Source organism: Lagenorhynchus albirostris, chromosome 19, assembly GCF_949774975.1.
Source record: "Lagenorhynchus albirostris chromosome 19, mLagAlb1.1, whole genome shotgun sequence".
In the NCBI taxonomy this organism is placed as follows: Eukaryota; Metazoa; Chordata; class Mammalia; order Artiodactyla; family Delphinidae; genus Lagenorhynchus; species Lagenorhynchus albirostris.
In genome coordinates this window covers 24,730,213-24,746,016 of record NC_083113.1, presented here as the reverse complement: position 1 = coordinate 24,746,016, position 15,804 = coordinate 24,730,213, and the positions used below count along the sequence as shown (strand labels likewise).

Below are 15,804 nucleotides of genomic sequence, written 5' to 3'. Positions count from 1 at the left end.
CGACTGGTTTTTTTGCTTAAGGATGTGTCCCCAATGCCCTAGGAGTCTCCATTAGCCCCCAGTGCACCAACGCTTACAGGCATTTAACCTAGTAATACCAGAAAACTTCCACTTACAGTGCGAGGTATATGTGTTATTAAGACTATTCACAGTATTTTGAGAAGTGAGAGAAAATAACTTATTCAAAAGGCAAATACATAAAAAATTCTGTACTGGAGGAGATAACATAATATAGCCAGTCCAAGGTTCTATGTTTAAAAATGATGCAAAAAGACAGCTAAGGGATGAATTTGGAAACTGTCTTCTAAATAAAGCATTACAAAAGAAAGAAACACTGTACCTGGACTAGAGAAAAGGTCAAATTCTTAACATTTTAATTTTCTTTCCCAATGCAATTGGTTGAATAATTGGACTTAATTGAAATTCACAAATATGTTAATTTATTATTTACTGGTTATTTAAAACTCTGGCAACAGCAAGCTATTTAGAAACAGAAACACACTCCTATTGTGATCTTACATTTATTGGCAAATATAATACGTATGTTGTAAGAATTAAAAGTATTTTACTGGCACAAGACATTATCAGAAAATTATTCCATGATTAGCTAAGGCACATATTAATATTAGGTGACTGTAACCAACAGAACATTCACCAATTTGATTCTTGCAAGGCGTTACCTCAACACTTACTTACGGGAAGTAAAGTAAAATGATGTTTACCTGGGAGATAGTTTGTAATAAAGCTATTTATTGCATAAATGAAAGCTTTCCTAGAAAAGACGATGGGTTTGGACTAGGTGATTTAAAACCCACCATGGAATCCAAAAAATTAACTGGCAAGCATGGAAACTAAATTTACAATCTCCTATTCATTAACCTTATGCTTAAACTCCCTAAGCTATCCAATCATACTTTCTGAAAGAAAAAGGACTTTACAGTACTATAGTTTTAATGGGTGTTCATGAATTGCTCAGTACAGAAAAAATACATAAAATGAAGCAGAATGGATGGATAGCTGTTTGTATCATAGCTCAATGACTGGAACATCAAAAATGACTTAAGGAGACTAAGTAGTTACTTTAAATAACAAGCACTGTATGAAGTAAAATGGCCACTAAAAGCATCTTAAACTGAGTAAAGTAGAGCCATGTGGTTACTTATCTGATATTTTAGTGATAGCTTTCTTTATTGCAAAAGCCTAGAGAACAGAACATAAAACCGTAAAACAGAAAAAAAAAAAAAACAACCACACACACAAAAAACCCAATAATCTTTCCATTTGGATATATAACTACAATAATCTTTCCATTTGGGCATATATTACTAAATTACTACTAAGTTATTACAGCTTTCCTTTTTGTTTCCCAATAGCCAAAAAATTCAAAGTTAGGTTTGGGATTCAATTCACATTTTATAGAAGACTCATCTCTTCTCCAAAACAGAGTTTTGGTTTAAAGGGTTTAAAGATAGCCCCAAGGTGTAGAAATATCCTTACATAAATGAGGAAGGGAAAATATTAAAATTAAAAACTTGAATTAAACTTGGAGCAGTTAAGAGGACTACCTGGATATGTAACTCTGGGGATTAAGAATTAGTGTTATAATAAATAGGTACCAAAAGAATATATGAAGGAAAATGCAATTAAATCCAATAATATAAGATTTTTAAATGTAAGGGAATTTATTAAAAGACTTAGAGAATAAACAGAAGAAAAAAGGATAATTATTTGAAATAGTTCCAGACACCCTAGGAGAAACTAAAAGGAGCATGTTGCTTGAGGAAAGTTAAGTCAACAGAAAAATCGGGAGAGCAGCGAATGGTTACTTAGGAAACATTTAGAGTTATACTGAACTTAGAGCAATGGATTCTTTTACCAAATCCCTGAAAAGGGTGAGGCTGCTGCGAGAATGGTGTTGGTTAAATGTAATGAGATCACTTTTTAGAAAACAATTCTGAAGTTTATCTAAGAAATGCTAAATAATTCAAGAATTTGGACTGAAAGAGATACCAGCAAACCTGGGGCTGAAAAGGGTAGAATCAGGAAGGGACTGACAAAAGCATTATGCTGAATCAAGCTTTACTGATTGCTAAGCAAAGATATCCTTGAAACTTAGCAAAATGTCACCAAGATTGTACACCCTGCCGTTCTTTCAAACTTTAGGAAAACTTTTTCAGACTTTAAATTACAACGTGATACAGTAAAAATAACATTGGATTTGGAGGCCAACCACCTGGAATTCAGTTCTAGCTCTACTCACTTTTGATTTGAATCATTTAAGGAGTGGAGGGGAGGAAATTATAAAACCTTCTAAACTTCAGCTTCCTCCTGTATAAAAGGTAGTAATGTTTCCTGCTTGGCCTAAATAAAAATTATTCTGTAACTGTACAGTGCTACAGATTGCAATTATTAGAGGACCGCTGAGCATGGATGCTGAAGAGAGAGCCTCTATCCTCAGAATACTATGTGTAGGGACTTCCCTGGTGGCACAGTAGTTAAGAATCCACCTGCCAACACAGGGGACACGGGTTTGATACCTGGTCCGGGAAGATCCCACACGTCGCGAAGCAACTAAGCGCGTGCACCGCAACTACAGAGCCTGCACTCTAAAGCCCGCACACCTAGAGTCCGTGCTCCACAACAAGAGAAGCCACTGCAGTGAGAAGCCCACGCACCACAACAAAGAGTAGCCCTCGCTCGCAGCAACTAGAGAAAGCCCATGCGCAGCAACGAAGATCCAAAAGAGCCAAAAATAAATAAATAAAATAAATAAATTTACTAAAAAAAAAAAAGGAATACTATGTGTGTATGTTTTGGGGGCCCGGGGGCAGTAATCTTCTTTGATCAACATGCAGTTTAGAAGGGATGTGCACACTGTGGCAAAAGAAAAAGGGACATTTACCAAGCCAGTGAGCACAAGGCCTTAGGGAGCATCAAGGCGATAGTCAGATTGTGCTCTCTCTGATTCCTGCTAAGGAGAATTGCATGGCAGAGATGGAGAATGACAAAGAAAGTTAGAGGGCAAAGGGCAGTATGAGTACTTACAGCAAGAATTACTGTTTTATTTCAGGCTTTCTAAAATTATGAGAACAGTTTAAGGATATAAGAAGGATATTGCATTAAGCAATCCTTGGATCAGATCCAACTAGGCACAGATAGTTCTGGGATGTCTTACAGCAATAGACTAAGAGGTGTGACTTAATCCCTTACTGGTAGTGGCTCTACATTCTACTCCCTGGGCATAAGCACAGAACAGATTGCCAACAAACACAGGAAAGGATGCTCAACATCACTAATCATTAGAAAATACAAATGAAAACTACAATGAGGTATCACCTCACATCAGTCAGAATGGCCATCATCAAAATATCTACAAACAATAAATGCTGGAGAGGGTGTGGAGAAAAGGGAACCCCCTTGCACTGTTGGTGGGAATGTAAATTGATACAGCCACTATGGAGAACAGTATGGAGGTTCCTTCAAAAACTAAAAAGAGAACTACCATAAGACCCAGCAATCCCACTACTGGGCATATACCCTGAGAAAACCATAATTCAAAAGAGTCATGTACCACAATGGTCACTGCAGCTCTATTTACAATAGCCAGGACATGGAAGCAACCTAAGTGTCCATCGACAGATGAATGGATAAAGAAGATGTGGCACATATACACAATGGAATATTACTCAGCCATAAAAAGAAACGAAATTGAGTTATTTGTAGTGAGTTGGATGGACCTAGAGTCTGTCATACAGAATGAAGTAAGTCAGAAAGAGAAAAACAAATACCGTATGCTAGCACATAATATATGGAATCTAAAAAAAAAAAAAAAAGACTAGAGGGAAAAATTACTGAACAAAGAAAATGAGAATTCTTAATCAAGAGGTTTTTTTAAATTAAGCAATCTTTTTTTAGTTAGAAACCTAAAATTTAAGCAGTAAATCATATTCAAAGGAAAGGTTGTTCAACCATGGGATCTAAAAAAAAAATGGTTCTGATGAACCTAGGGACAGGACAAGAATAAAGATGAAGATGTAGACAATGGACTTGAAGACATGGGGAGGGGGAAGGGTAAGCTGAGACGAAGTCAGAGTGGCACTGACATATATACACTACCAAATGTAAAATAGATAGTGGGAAGCAGCTGCATAGCACAGGGAGGTCAGCTAGGTGCTTTGTGACCACCTAGAGGGGTGGGATAGGGAGGGTGGGAGGGAGATGCAAGAGGGAGGGGATATGGGGATATATGTATACATATAGCTGATACACTTCGTTATACAGCAGCAACTAACACAACAATGTAAAGCAATTATACGCCAATAAAGATGTTAAAAAAATTAAAAAAAAAAGAAAGATATTGGTCTTCCACCACTGCTGCCATCACTACGTCCATGAGTGCCTTAGGGCTCAGGTCTCCCGTAGTTTCAAAACAGACCATTTTGGCAGCAGAGGTGACATATCTCAAATAGGCTTGTGGATATCTGAGCTAAGAAACATTTGGGGAAAAAAAAGGTTTGAAGTTCTTTTAAGTGTTCTACCATGGAAAATTAGAAGATGAATGCTAAATGTATAAAACCCATCATCCAAAGCTAAATGGCAAACTTCATTTCCCATCCATTTGAATAAAACTGGCCTGCTACAATTGAGATTAATTTTGCATGGAAAAGGTAGCAAAGAACATCACTTAATGATCTTCCTAGCCTTGAAATAAAATCCTTAATGATTCAGTTTAAAGATGGCACAGTTACAGGAAAACATGTTGGAGCCTCTGTTTTTTTTGCTAGGGACCTCTCAATACCCTCACTTTCTAGGGTTAATGGTAACTTTTACCCAAGGTTCTTTCTGAGCTTACTACAATTTTTATAAATAGGAAAAACGCTACTCCAAATATTTTATACTGAAAATAATGTCAGTGGGACCATACTGGCATATATTAAATATTTATTAAAAAGCAGAAAAGGGGTCTGATAAATCATAAATACTGAAAAGGTAAATTTAAAAAAATCACCTTTTCCAATCATATAAACTTTCTGTCTTGAATTTGACTGATAATCTGGAATGCTGAGAACTTATAGCTGAAATATAATGTTATCTTCCTATTTTTAGTATTTGCCAGAATTTGTTTAATGTCTGAATTGCACTTTACCACAAACTATTTCTCTCCTTTACTGTCTTCCTTACATATTGCTATTATTCTACTCTGTATTATAAAAATGCCTCATATGAATCATAAAACTTATAGGAAAGTTTGTATGTTAGCTGTCCGGAGTTAAATGAAAAATCCTTTTTGTTTCAATCTTTGTTATTAAAATATTCTTAAATATGTGAGTATACTTACATTTCAGTGTTTACTTATGCCAGGTGTTCAAATGCTTTATATATACTAACTCAATCATTACAACAACTTTATAAAGTAGAGTACATTACTATCTCCATTTTATAAATCAGGAAACTGAGGCACAGAGATCTTATACAGCTAGTGATCTGGAGCCAGTTTTTAGTTTACTAAATATCTTATATCAGCTTAATTTTTTGTGTGTAATTAGTCCTTCTATCCAAAAAAGTAGAGAGCTGCAGATTCCTCTTAACCAGTGTTTCCTAAACTTTCTTCAAGTCTCAATAAAGAGACTAAACTGACCTATAGCTGATAACCTTTAGGTTCTTAAATCTTTTACTGTGAAATGGATAGGACTGATTGAGCTACATTTTTTAGTTAAACAAAATATAAAGGGTATGAGTATCTCTTGTTACAATAAAAATCAGCTCTATAACATGAAAGGGAATTTTACATGCAATGCATATACAGTTGCTGTTTGGCAATTTTAATGTACTTGATCTTTCAAACAGTGTCATTTCAGAGAGGAAAAAGAAAATGACTTGGTTGAGCAGAAAGGCCAAGCCTTGGACTGGATACTGATATGCACGTACTGACACCTTGGGAAGCTGGGAAAGACACCCTGCTCTTTTCCTGCATCTGTTGATGGGCACTGAGAGCAGACTCTTCCTTTAATTTTATGTGAATTTCATCTGAATCATATATAGAAAAAAGGAGATGAAAATTACATAGAAACCAGACTTCTAATCTAGTTCTTTGATTTTTGTTCATGCTCCACACATTTAAATTAAAACAAACAAACAAACACTCAGAAATCAGCAAATTACCTCGAATGCAGCTCTGTGCTGCCATTATTATATTTGCTTCCTCTTTCCCAGACACCAAAGTCAGGCACACGGTAAACTCTTTCTACACAAAATACAAGGTTCTGAATAAAAGAGACCTAAAAGAAAAGAGATGAAACATAAGGACACGTAAAATAACAGGACCTTTAGATACTGATAAGAACAATCAGATATTTGAAAATTTGGATTTGAAATTCAAAATGTATTTGCCTACCAACACTTTTTTAACATGCTGAAATTTTTGTGATTATTACATTACTATGAATACACTCTTATATCCAGTTTTTCTAATATAAAGCCTAAAGTGAGAACCTAGTATAAATAGTACAGAAATAAAATTTAAATCCTGTCAATGTTCCAACTATAATTCTTCAATGATGTATCTATCAACATTACTGTTCATGAGGGCTGTGCCTCTTAAGAATTAAGAAAAATATAAAGCACTGTTTTATACTAGATAATAATATTTGGAATCTAAAATGTCAAATGTTAAAGAAGTCTAACACTTTGGAGATAAAAAGGTATTTTTCAGTTCTAAAATGAGTCAGTCTCATGGTAGATCAACCTAGAGTCTTGAGTTTATTACTCATGGAATCTGATCTTCCTCCTGCCGTTTCTATAGCTATAGGTACCCATTTTTATACACTCAAAGCTTACAGTTGGAGATGGGCCCAATCAATAGGCCAGAAATCACAGCTTTCATGTAAAGATTTCAAACATTTGATTAAATTTGTACTTTCAATAGTAACTATGGAAAGCAGAGATTATGGTCAGTTCTCACTTAAAAGTTTATTCATTTTAATAAAAACAATATCTTATGTGGGCTACTGGTCCTAATTACAGGGTTTTTAATTTAGTCATCATGTTTGGTTCAATATTGCATACTGAATATGTGCATCTTGTCTACCCTCTGTCTCGTTATCCCTCTAAAGTGGTAATACATATTCCCTGACCTCCACCCTACACACCTAATTAATTTAATGCATATATTCTTAAGAATGACACATAATAACACTAAAAACCAAGGTAAAGTTCCACCAGTAGACTAGAAACTTTGAGAAATTATAGAAAAAGAGAAAGCAGTAGGAAAGAATTGGTTGAGAAATCAGAGCAGAGGAAAACACAGCCTCTTAAAATGATTCTTCCTTGTTCTCTAGGGTCTCTAGAAAGTCTCTAAGCCCAGAGTTAACAAATACATTGCTCAAGAGTTGACCAGGAAGCAGTCTACATACGTTCTCTCACAAATGATGAATGGCTGAGGCAGTTGAATCCGTGACCTTTTCATTCTCAATCCCAACATAGAGATATCTGCCCTCAGAGCCAAGAACAGCTCACATATTTCAGTGAAGGAAAAAGCAATTAGGGTGTTGGGGCCTCACACAGAAATATAACAGAGCATTCTAGGTTTTCATAAAACACAAACCTATCCTGTCACTTCTCCACCAAAGAGTGGAGCAGTACACACCTCCAGTAAACATTTTTTTACTTCAAATATTGGGGAGGGTCTTCCCAGCTTTCCCAATTTCTTGTTACCTTACCTATTTCCCTAAGGAAAACCTGCCCATATAAAAACTGTGGTGTAATTTTATAAAACCTGATGTCTTCAGCTTTTCCATGGTCTTTAGAGTTATTTAGATTCTATAAAACGTACAGGAAATACTTAATACTTGTCAGGTCTCCAAGTTAAAAGATTTGAAACCATCTAAATCCTTCTTCCTCTTATGACAAACTTCTTAAGTATATAGTCCATATACTTGCTTCTTCCCCCTCTTAGGAGGACTTTAGGACCAGGGCTGGGCCCAAGTGAGGCAGTATACTCAGGCTGCATGAATGGTGTAATAGTTGGCCAAGAAGGCATTTTTGGCTGATAAGTCCCATAAGTAAAACTAAAATACCACTTACATTCCAGTTCCGCAAAAAAGGAGTTTAGAAATTGCCATTCCACTTCATCCTAACAAATAAAAAGCTTTTTAACTCTTCTTGGATCCATGAGAGGGGGGAGGACACAGAGCAAACTGCTGTCCCAAGACTGGAGAGACCCACAGGCAAAAACAGGCAGTTATGGCTCCCTAGAGCATAGACTCATGAGCAGAAATCACCTAGGGAATCAGTGCTGGGGTAGTAAAATCTGAACTGTAACTGACAAATTGCTAGAGGCTCACTTAAAAACTCTTGAAAGGTAAAAACTCCAGGGCGACCCAGTCATAACAGGGTCCCGACAGTATTGTGAGATTTACCTCCAAGAACTCAGCCAGGTTCCCACAGAAAATATCCTAGGAAAATCCCCTGTAGCTTCCAGCAAGGAGAGGGAAAAAGTAACCATTTTGAAATACATTGAAACATTCTGTTTTTCTTAAGAGGGTCTCCCCTTAGGGGAAACTAGTTAATCAAAGCCAGACCTGCTGGGCTATTTTCAGAGCCTAACTGACTGGGGAAGGGAAATACCCAATTCCAGCCAGCTCTAACCTTCCACATGGGGAACAGAAATTTTCAATTCCAGCCTACCAGAGCCATCCTGTCCTACCTAAGGGGAGAGAAAAAAACTGAAAACACTTATGAAGTTCATAGTCCAGAGGCACAGGCTAACTAACAGACTGGGACCTAACCGTAGGATTATAGAAGGCTAACTAGAAAACTGCCTAGGTCCATGAGCTGATCACGCGCTCTTTGAACCGTTCCTATAAAACTCCTCACTACCTCCTCCAGGTAGGTACACACAGTTTTGAGGTCATTAGACCACTGTAGCCCCCTTTGCCTGGCAAAGCAATAAAGCTATTCTTTTCTACTTCACCCAATAAATAAATAAATACTGCCTAATCATAGCAAAATAATAGCGACAATGTATTGATAACTGATTATGTATGTTTATGACTATATCTTATGTGTGTATATGTTTATGTATGCTTATATATAAATAAAATAAATGACAGCAAAGATACAAGGGATAAGAGGAAAGAATTAGGATTTTTTTGTTATTATAAAGTACTCACACTATGTGTGAAGTAGTATAGTGTTATTTGAAAGTGGACTTACTATAAATGTATATTGCAAACTCCAGGGCAACAAGTAAAAAAAGTAGGAAAAAAATGAAATGTAAATGATGTGCTAAAAAAGGAGAGAAAACAGAATCATATTAAAAAACTCAATTAGAGCAAAGGGAAAAAAAGAGTGGAAGACAAAAATAGACAAACTATAAGGGCAACAAATAGAAAACAGTAACCAATACAGCAGATAGTAATCCAACCACATCAATAATCACTTTGAATGTCAACGTTCCAAATGCACCTATTAAAAGACAGAGATTGTTAGAGTGGATCAAAAACCATGACCTAACTATATGTTGTCTATAACAAACCCACTTTCACTATAAAGACACATACAGATTTCAAGAAAATAAATGGAGAAAAATATACTATGCTAACACTAATCACCAGATGAGAAAGCTGAAATAGCTATTTAATTTCAAACAGAGCAGACTTCAAAGGAAGGAAAGTTATTAGGGATAAAGAAGGGCATTATATAATAATAAAGGAGTTGATTCTCTAAGAAGACATAACAATCTTTAACATGTATATGCCTAACAACATCAAATTGTGAGGGAAAAAAGCAACAGAATTGGAAAGAGAAACAGATGAATTCTCTATCAGAGTTTAAGACTTCAACACCTCTCTATAAGAAACAGATCCAGCAGGCAGAAAATCAGCAAGGATATAGTTGAACTCAATGACATCATCAATCAACTGGATATAAAGGACATTCACAGACTATTTCACTGCAGAACAGCAGAATATATGTTCTTCTCAAGCTTACATGGAACATTTACAAATACAGACCACATTCTGGGTCAAAACCACACCTTAACAAATGTAAAAAGATATAAATCATACAATGCTCTCAGTCCACAAATGATTAAACTAGAAATTAATAACAGAAAGACAACTGGAAAATCCCCAAACATGAAGATTATATAACATAATACTAATACTATATGGGTCAAAAAAAAATGAAATGAAACAGCTTTTCAAAATTTTAATTCAATTTATAGCATTGAATGCATATATTAAAAAACACGAGATCTAAAATCAATATTCTAAGTTTCTACTTTAGAAAACTAGAAAAAGAGCAAATTAAATCCGAAGGAAGAATAAGTAAAGAAATAATAAGAATTAGTACAGAAACCAATGAAATTGAAAACCAAGGAAATTAAGAGAAAAAAATCAATGAAACCAAAAGCTGGTTCTTTGAAAATTAAATAAATAAGCTTCTAGCTATGCTAACTAAGGAAAAAAGAGAGAGGACACAAATTACTATTAACATAAACAAAAGAGGGGACATCACTACATTTCCCATGGCAATTAAGAGTAAGTAAAGGAATACGAAGAGTAACTCTATGTTCATAAATTTGATAACCCAGATGAAACAGACCAATTCCTTGAGAGCCACAATAAAACAAAACCAACAAAAAAAAAAGAAACAGATAATCTGAATAGACCTGTATCTATTAAAGAAATTGAATCGATAATTATGACCTTCCAAAACAGAAAGCATCAGTTCTAGATGGGTTCACTGGTGAATTATACCAAACATTTAAGGAAGAAATTTTATCAATTCTCTACAATCTCCTTCAAAGGATAAAAGCAGAGGGAATACTTCCTAACCCATTCTGGGAGGCCAGCAATACCTTAACACCCAAACCAAAGACATTTTAAGAAAACTACAGACCAATAACTCTCATGAACATAGATGCAAAAATCCTCAAAAAAATATTTGCAAATTGTGCTTCCTTGGTGGTGCCGTGGTTGAGAATCCACCTGCCAATGCAGGGGACATGGGTTCAAGCCCTGGTCTGGGAAGATCCCACATGCCGCAGAGCAACTAAGCCTGTGTGCCACAACTACTGAGCCTGCACTCTAGAGCCCGCAAGCCACAACTACTGAGCCCGTGTGCCCTAACTACTGAGCCCAGGCTCCACAACAAAAGAAGCCACTGCAAGGAGAAGCCCATGCACCGCAACAAAGAGTAGCCCCCGCTCACCACAACTAGAGAAAGCCCACACGCAGCAACGAAGACCCAGTGCAGCCAAAAATAAATTTATAAAAATATATATTTGCAAACTGAATCCAAAAAAGTATAAAAAAGAATTACACCACACCAAGTAGAATTTATCTCAGGCATGCCAAGCTGATTCAACATTAGAAAATCTATTACTATAATACATCACAACAAAAGACTAATAAAGAAAAATCACATGATCATTTCAACAGATGAAGAAAAGTATTTGACAAAATCCAATACTGATTCATGATCAAAAATTCTTGGTAAACTAGGAATAGAGGGGAACTTTCTCAACTTGAAATGGACTATCTACAAAATATATACAACTAAAATCATATTTAATGGTGAGAAACTCAATGCTTCCTCACTAAGATCAGGTACAAGGCAAGCATGTTCCTTCTGGCCACTCCTTTTCAAGATCATACTGGAAGTCCTTGCTAATTTAATGGGGCAAGGAAAGGAAATAAAAGGTATTCAGATTGGGAAGGAAAACATGAAACTGTCTTTGGTGGCAGATGACATGATCATCTATGCAGAAAGTCCAAAACAATCAACAAAAAACCCCTGGAACTAATAACCAAATATAACAAGTTGCAGGATACAAGTTTAATATATAAAAGTCAATTACATTCCTATATATCAACAATGAGCAAGTGGAATCTAAAATTAACATCCTCAAAAATGAAACAGGTATAAATCTAAGGAAATATATATAAGATCTATATGAGGAAAACTACAAAACTGATTAATGTCATCAAAGAAGGACTAAATAAATGGAGAGGTATTTCATGTTCGTGAATAGGAAGACTCAATGTTGTAAAGCTATCAGTTCTTCCCAAATTGATCTATATATTCAATACAATCCCAACCAAAGTACCAGCAAGTTATTTTATGGATATTGACAAACTGATTCTAAAGTTTTTACAGAGAGGCAAAAGATCCAGAATAGTCAACCCAATTTTGAAGAAGAACTAAGTCGGAGATATCACACTACCCAATTTCAAGATTTACTATAAAGCTATGGTATTCAACACAGTGTGGCACTGGCAAAAAAATAAACAAACAGATCAAAGGAACAGAAAAGAGAGCCCAGAAATAGAACCCCATAAGTATAGTCAACTGATCTTTAACAAAGGAGCAAAGGTAAAACAATGGAAAAAAGACAGTCTCTTCAACAAATGGTGCTGGAACAAATGGACATCCTCATTAAAACAAAAAAATGAATACAGAAACAGAACTTATATCCTTTACAAAAATAAACTCAAAATGGATCATTGACCTAAATGTAAAAGCAAAACTATAACTCCTAGAAGACAACACAGGAGAAAATCTAGATGACCTTGGGTATAGTGATGCCTTTTTAGATAAAATGTCAAGGAAACAATTTATGAAAGAAATAATTGATAATCTGGACTTCAATACAATTAAAAACTTGCGCTCTGTGAAAAATAATGTCAAGAGATTCAGAAAACAAGCCACAGATTGGGAGAAAATGTTTACAAAAGACACACCTGATAAAGCACTGTTATCCAAAATATACAAAGAACACTTAAAACTCAACAAAAGAAAACAATCTGACTAAAAAAAAATTAATTAACATTCTATGTTTGCAATGCATATTTATAATTCTCCAATTCTGGTATTCTAGCCCTTGAATACTTATAACCCATACCTTTGTTTTATATCCAATTATGAAATATATCCATTTGGATTTTCCATTAAACACCATGTTCTAAATTCTTCCACCATTTGTAAGTACTTCTGAATTCTGTTTTTCACCGTAAGACCACTGGTTTACTATGCTCTAGATCTAGAAACACATCTGTGGCTACTGTGTCTTCTTTATCCCCCATATCATTCTGACACCAAGGTCTGCTATTTTTCACACAATTTTTGTTGTCAGAAAGGTTCTGTGAATCTTGACACAGTATCACAATTCTCATGTCTAACATTCAAACCCTCCATCATCTTCCCACCCTAAGCCTGCATGCCTATATGTACTCCACAGTCTGACAGGAAGCGTAGATTCCAATTGGGCTTGGTCTTGCTCATTTCAACTGAAACACTTTTCTATGAACCTTCCTTTAGTCGCAGTTCAAATCTCCCCTACTTGGTGAAAACTCTGACTTCTTTCTCCTAACTCAAACTGCACTAGACCACAGTTCTTAATTTTTCTTTGTTTAATGTGTTTTTCCCCTCCACCTCTAATTAGTATTCAGGTCTACCATCTCTTATTTACAATATGAAAATCCCACAAACTCTGAAACTCGTTTTTTCTTAACTCATTTGTCAGCAAAACCCATAACTGACCTCAGATTATCTGCCTTATTTATCGCACTTTATGTGAATATGCATATGTCAATGTAAAAATATTAAGGGGCTATGTATGTGGTTTTGCCCTAAACCCTGCTGGGGTTATAACATAAATAAGGTATCTTATCACCTTTTCAAAACACACAAAAAAATTTGATATCTAAAACTTATTTGGTCCCAAAGGTTTCTTCTTTTTTTTTAATAAATTTATTTATTTATTTTTGGCTGCGTTGGGTCTTCATTGCTGCGCACAGGCTCTCTCTGCTTGTGGCGAGAAGGGGCTACTTTTTGTTGCGGTGTGTGGGCTTCTCATTGCAGTGGCTTCTCTTGTAGCGGAGCACAGGCTCTAGGTGTGTGTGCTTCTGTAGTTGCGGCTCACAGGCTCTAGAGCGCAGGCTCAGTAGTTGTGGCGCGCGGGCTCAGTTGCTCCACGGCATGTGGGATCTTCCCGGACCAGGGATTGAACCCGGGTCCCCTGCATTGGCAGGCAGATTCTTAACCACTGAGCCAGCAGGAAAGTCCTAATTTCTTATCATTATTGTTTCTTTATTATTTAGCTACACTTCTAAATAGGTTTTACTTATGCGTATTAAAAAGGCACAACTGGATGAATGTATAAGATTATGAACTACTAGAGGGCAGGACTACATGTACCAATTTCACAGCACCCTCAGTGCAGTTCAGTGATGACTTTGGTGTTTAGTATATGATACAATTGTTCTCCCTGCATGGATCACAGGAGAAAAATAATAAGTATATAATATACCTGCTTTTTGATGGAATTCTCATTGTATATACCATCTCAATAATGAAAGCTTTTTGCTTCAACTGTGGCCATATTTCAAAATGTGTCAGCACGTGGGTCTGTCTGTGTGTTTGTTCAAGCATTATTGCCTATGAAAGAAATGTTTCTCAACTTTGTCATATACATTATTTTCAAATTTCCTAATAAGAATAAGAAAATGGTGCTTATCTTTTGGAAAGCATCAAGAACTCTACTGAGGTTGGACAAATAAAAATAACAAAATATAATAAACGTATTTTTTTACTTTTAAAAGGATGGGTTACAAAAAGCAATGATATGAAAGAAGACATAATAATTCTAAGAAAATCTGCAAATGCTATTTTATTTTCATTGTTACTAAAATTTCTGAAAGTTACAAGTTTTTATCTCAGATCACTTGAAATATAGCCTTCAGAGGAGTAAAGTTTTATAACCTGTTACATATTTTGTTCATTTTTAAAGTGCTTTGCATTGAAAATATAAAGACTTTTTGCCTGAGTATCCAAAATCTAGTATCTGGCTATATGAATTTAGTAATCCATTTTATACAACTAAAAATAAGTTTGAAAAAGAAGAAAGATATTCTCAGAGATGAAATTTACTACTAGAGAATTTGGGGAAATCATACCTCATCAGTGTTATAGATAATCTGGAGTCCTGAGGAAATCATTTCCACAAGGTAAAGGAGATAGAGTGACACTGCATTTATCTGAAAACAAACATTATAATAGGTTAAAGGAAACAACAAAAATACTATGTTATGAAATTAAATGTAAAAGCTAAAATTACAAGTCTTTTGCTCTAGTAATGGCATATAAAAACTATTCACTTTCCTATGAAAAATAAAGGAGCCATGGATTTAGTTCATAATAATAAAAGCTCAGCTTTGTATGTAAAACTCTAAAATCCTCAAATTCATTGTGATGGTTATTAACAGCTGATTAGCGACTATTTTTACAACATTTGCTTTCTAAGATTTATTTTTAAACTCTAGATCTGAGTACTTCTACTTTGAAACAGTTTTGCCCCACAGGCTATGTAATGTCAATCCAACTCAAATGTATGTAAATGAAAAAACTGTTTGGCAATTAAGACATTAGGACTATGCCAGTACACCATAAACAATAGGCAGTGCATCTTGTATTCAGAGAATACAGAACTTATGTAAGCAACTGCTGGAACACAGTAATCAATAATTTAAAATCTATTTATGAACAAATGAGTTTTTTCTCTTAGTTTATTAAAGATAAACATTATATGATCTAAACAAAACAAAGAAAAAGATAATAATGTCCACTTTAACCAAAAATAAAGATTCTCATAGAATTCTGAATAGGATGTGTAAATTTTTTAGAGAAAACAAGCAGTGAAAGATAAATACTACAACATGGACAAACCTTGAAAACATTACACTAAATGAAAGAAATCAGTCACATAAGACCGTATGTTGTATGATTCCATTTATATGAAAT

At 35.1% G+C, this 15,804-nt stretch overlaps 1 protein-coding gene across 3 annotated transcripts in view; it reads right to left on the bottom strand.

Annotated features, from left to right (window-relative positions):
- Positions 1 to 15,804, bottom strand: part of PHKB (phosphorylase kinase regulatory subunit beta) — a 200,587-nt gene that overhangs the window by 146,439 nt on the left and 38,344 nt on the right. For all 3 annotated transcript variants that reach the window (XM_060132511.1, XM_060132510.1, XM_060132513.1), the window contains exons 6-7: positions 14,961 to 15,041; positions 6,163 to 6,278 (exon numbers count right to left, since the gene is read on the bottom strand). In XM_060132511.1, the coding sequence (XP_059988494.1) occupies positions 6,163 to 6,278; positions 14,961 to 15,041 (197 nt within the window). The remainder of the gene's footprint in view (positions 1 to 6,162; positions 6,279 to 14,960; positions 15,042 to 15,804) is intronic.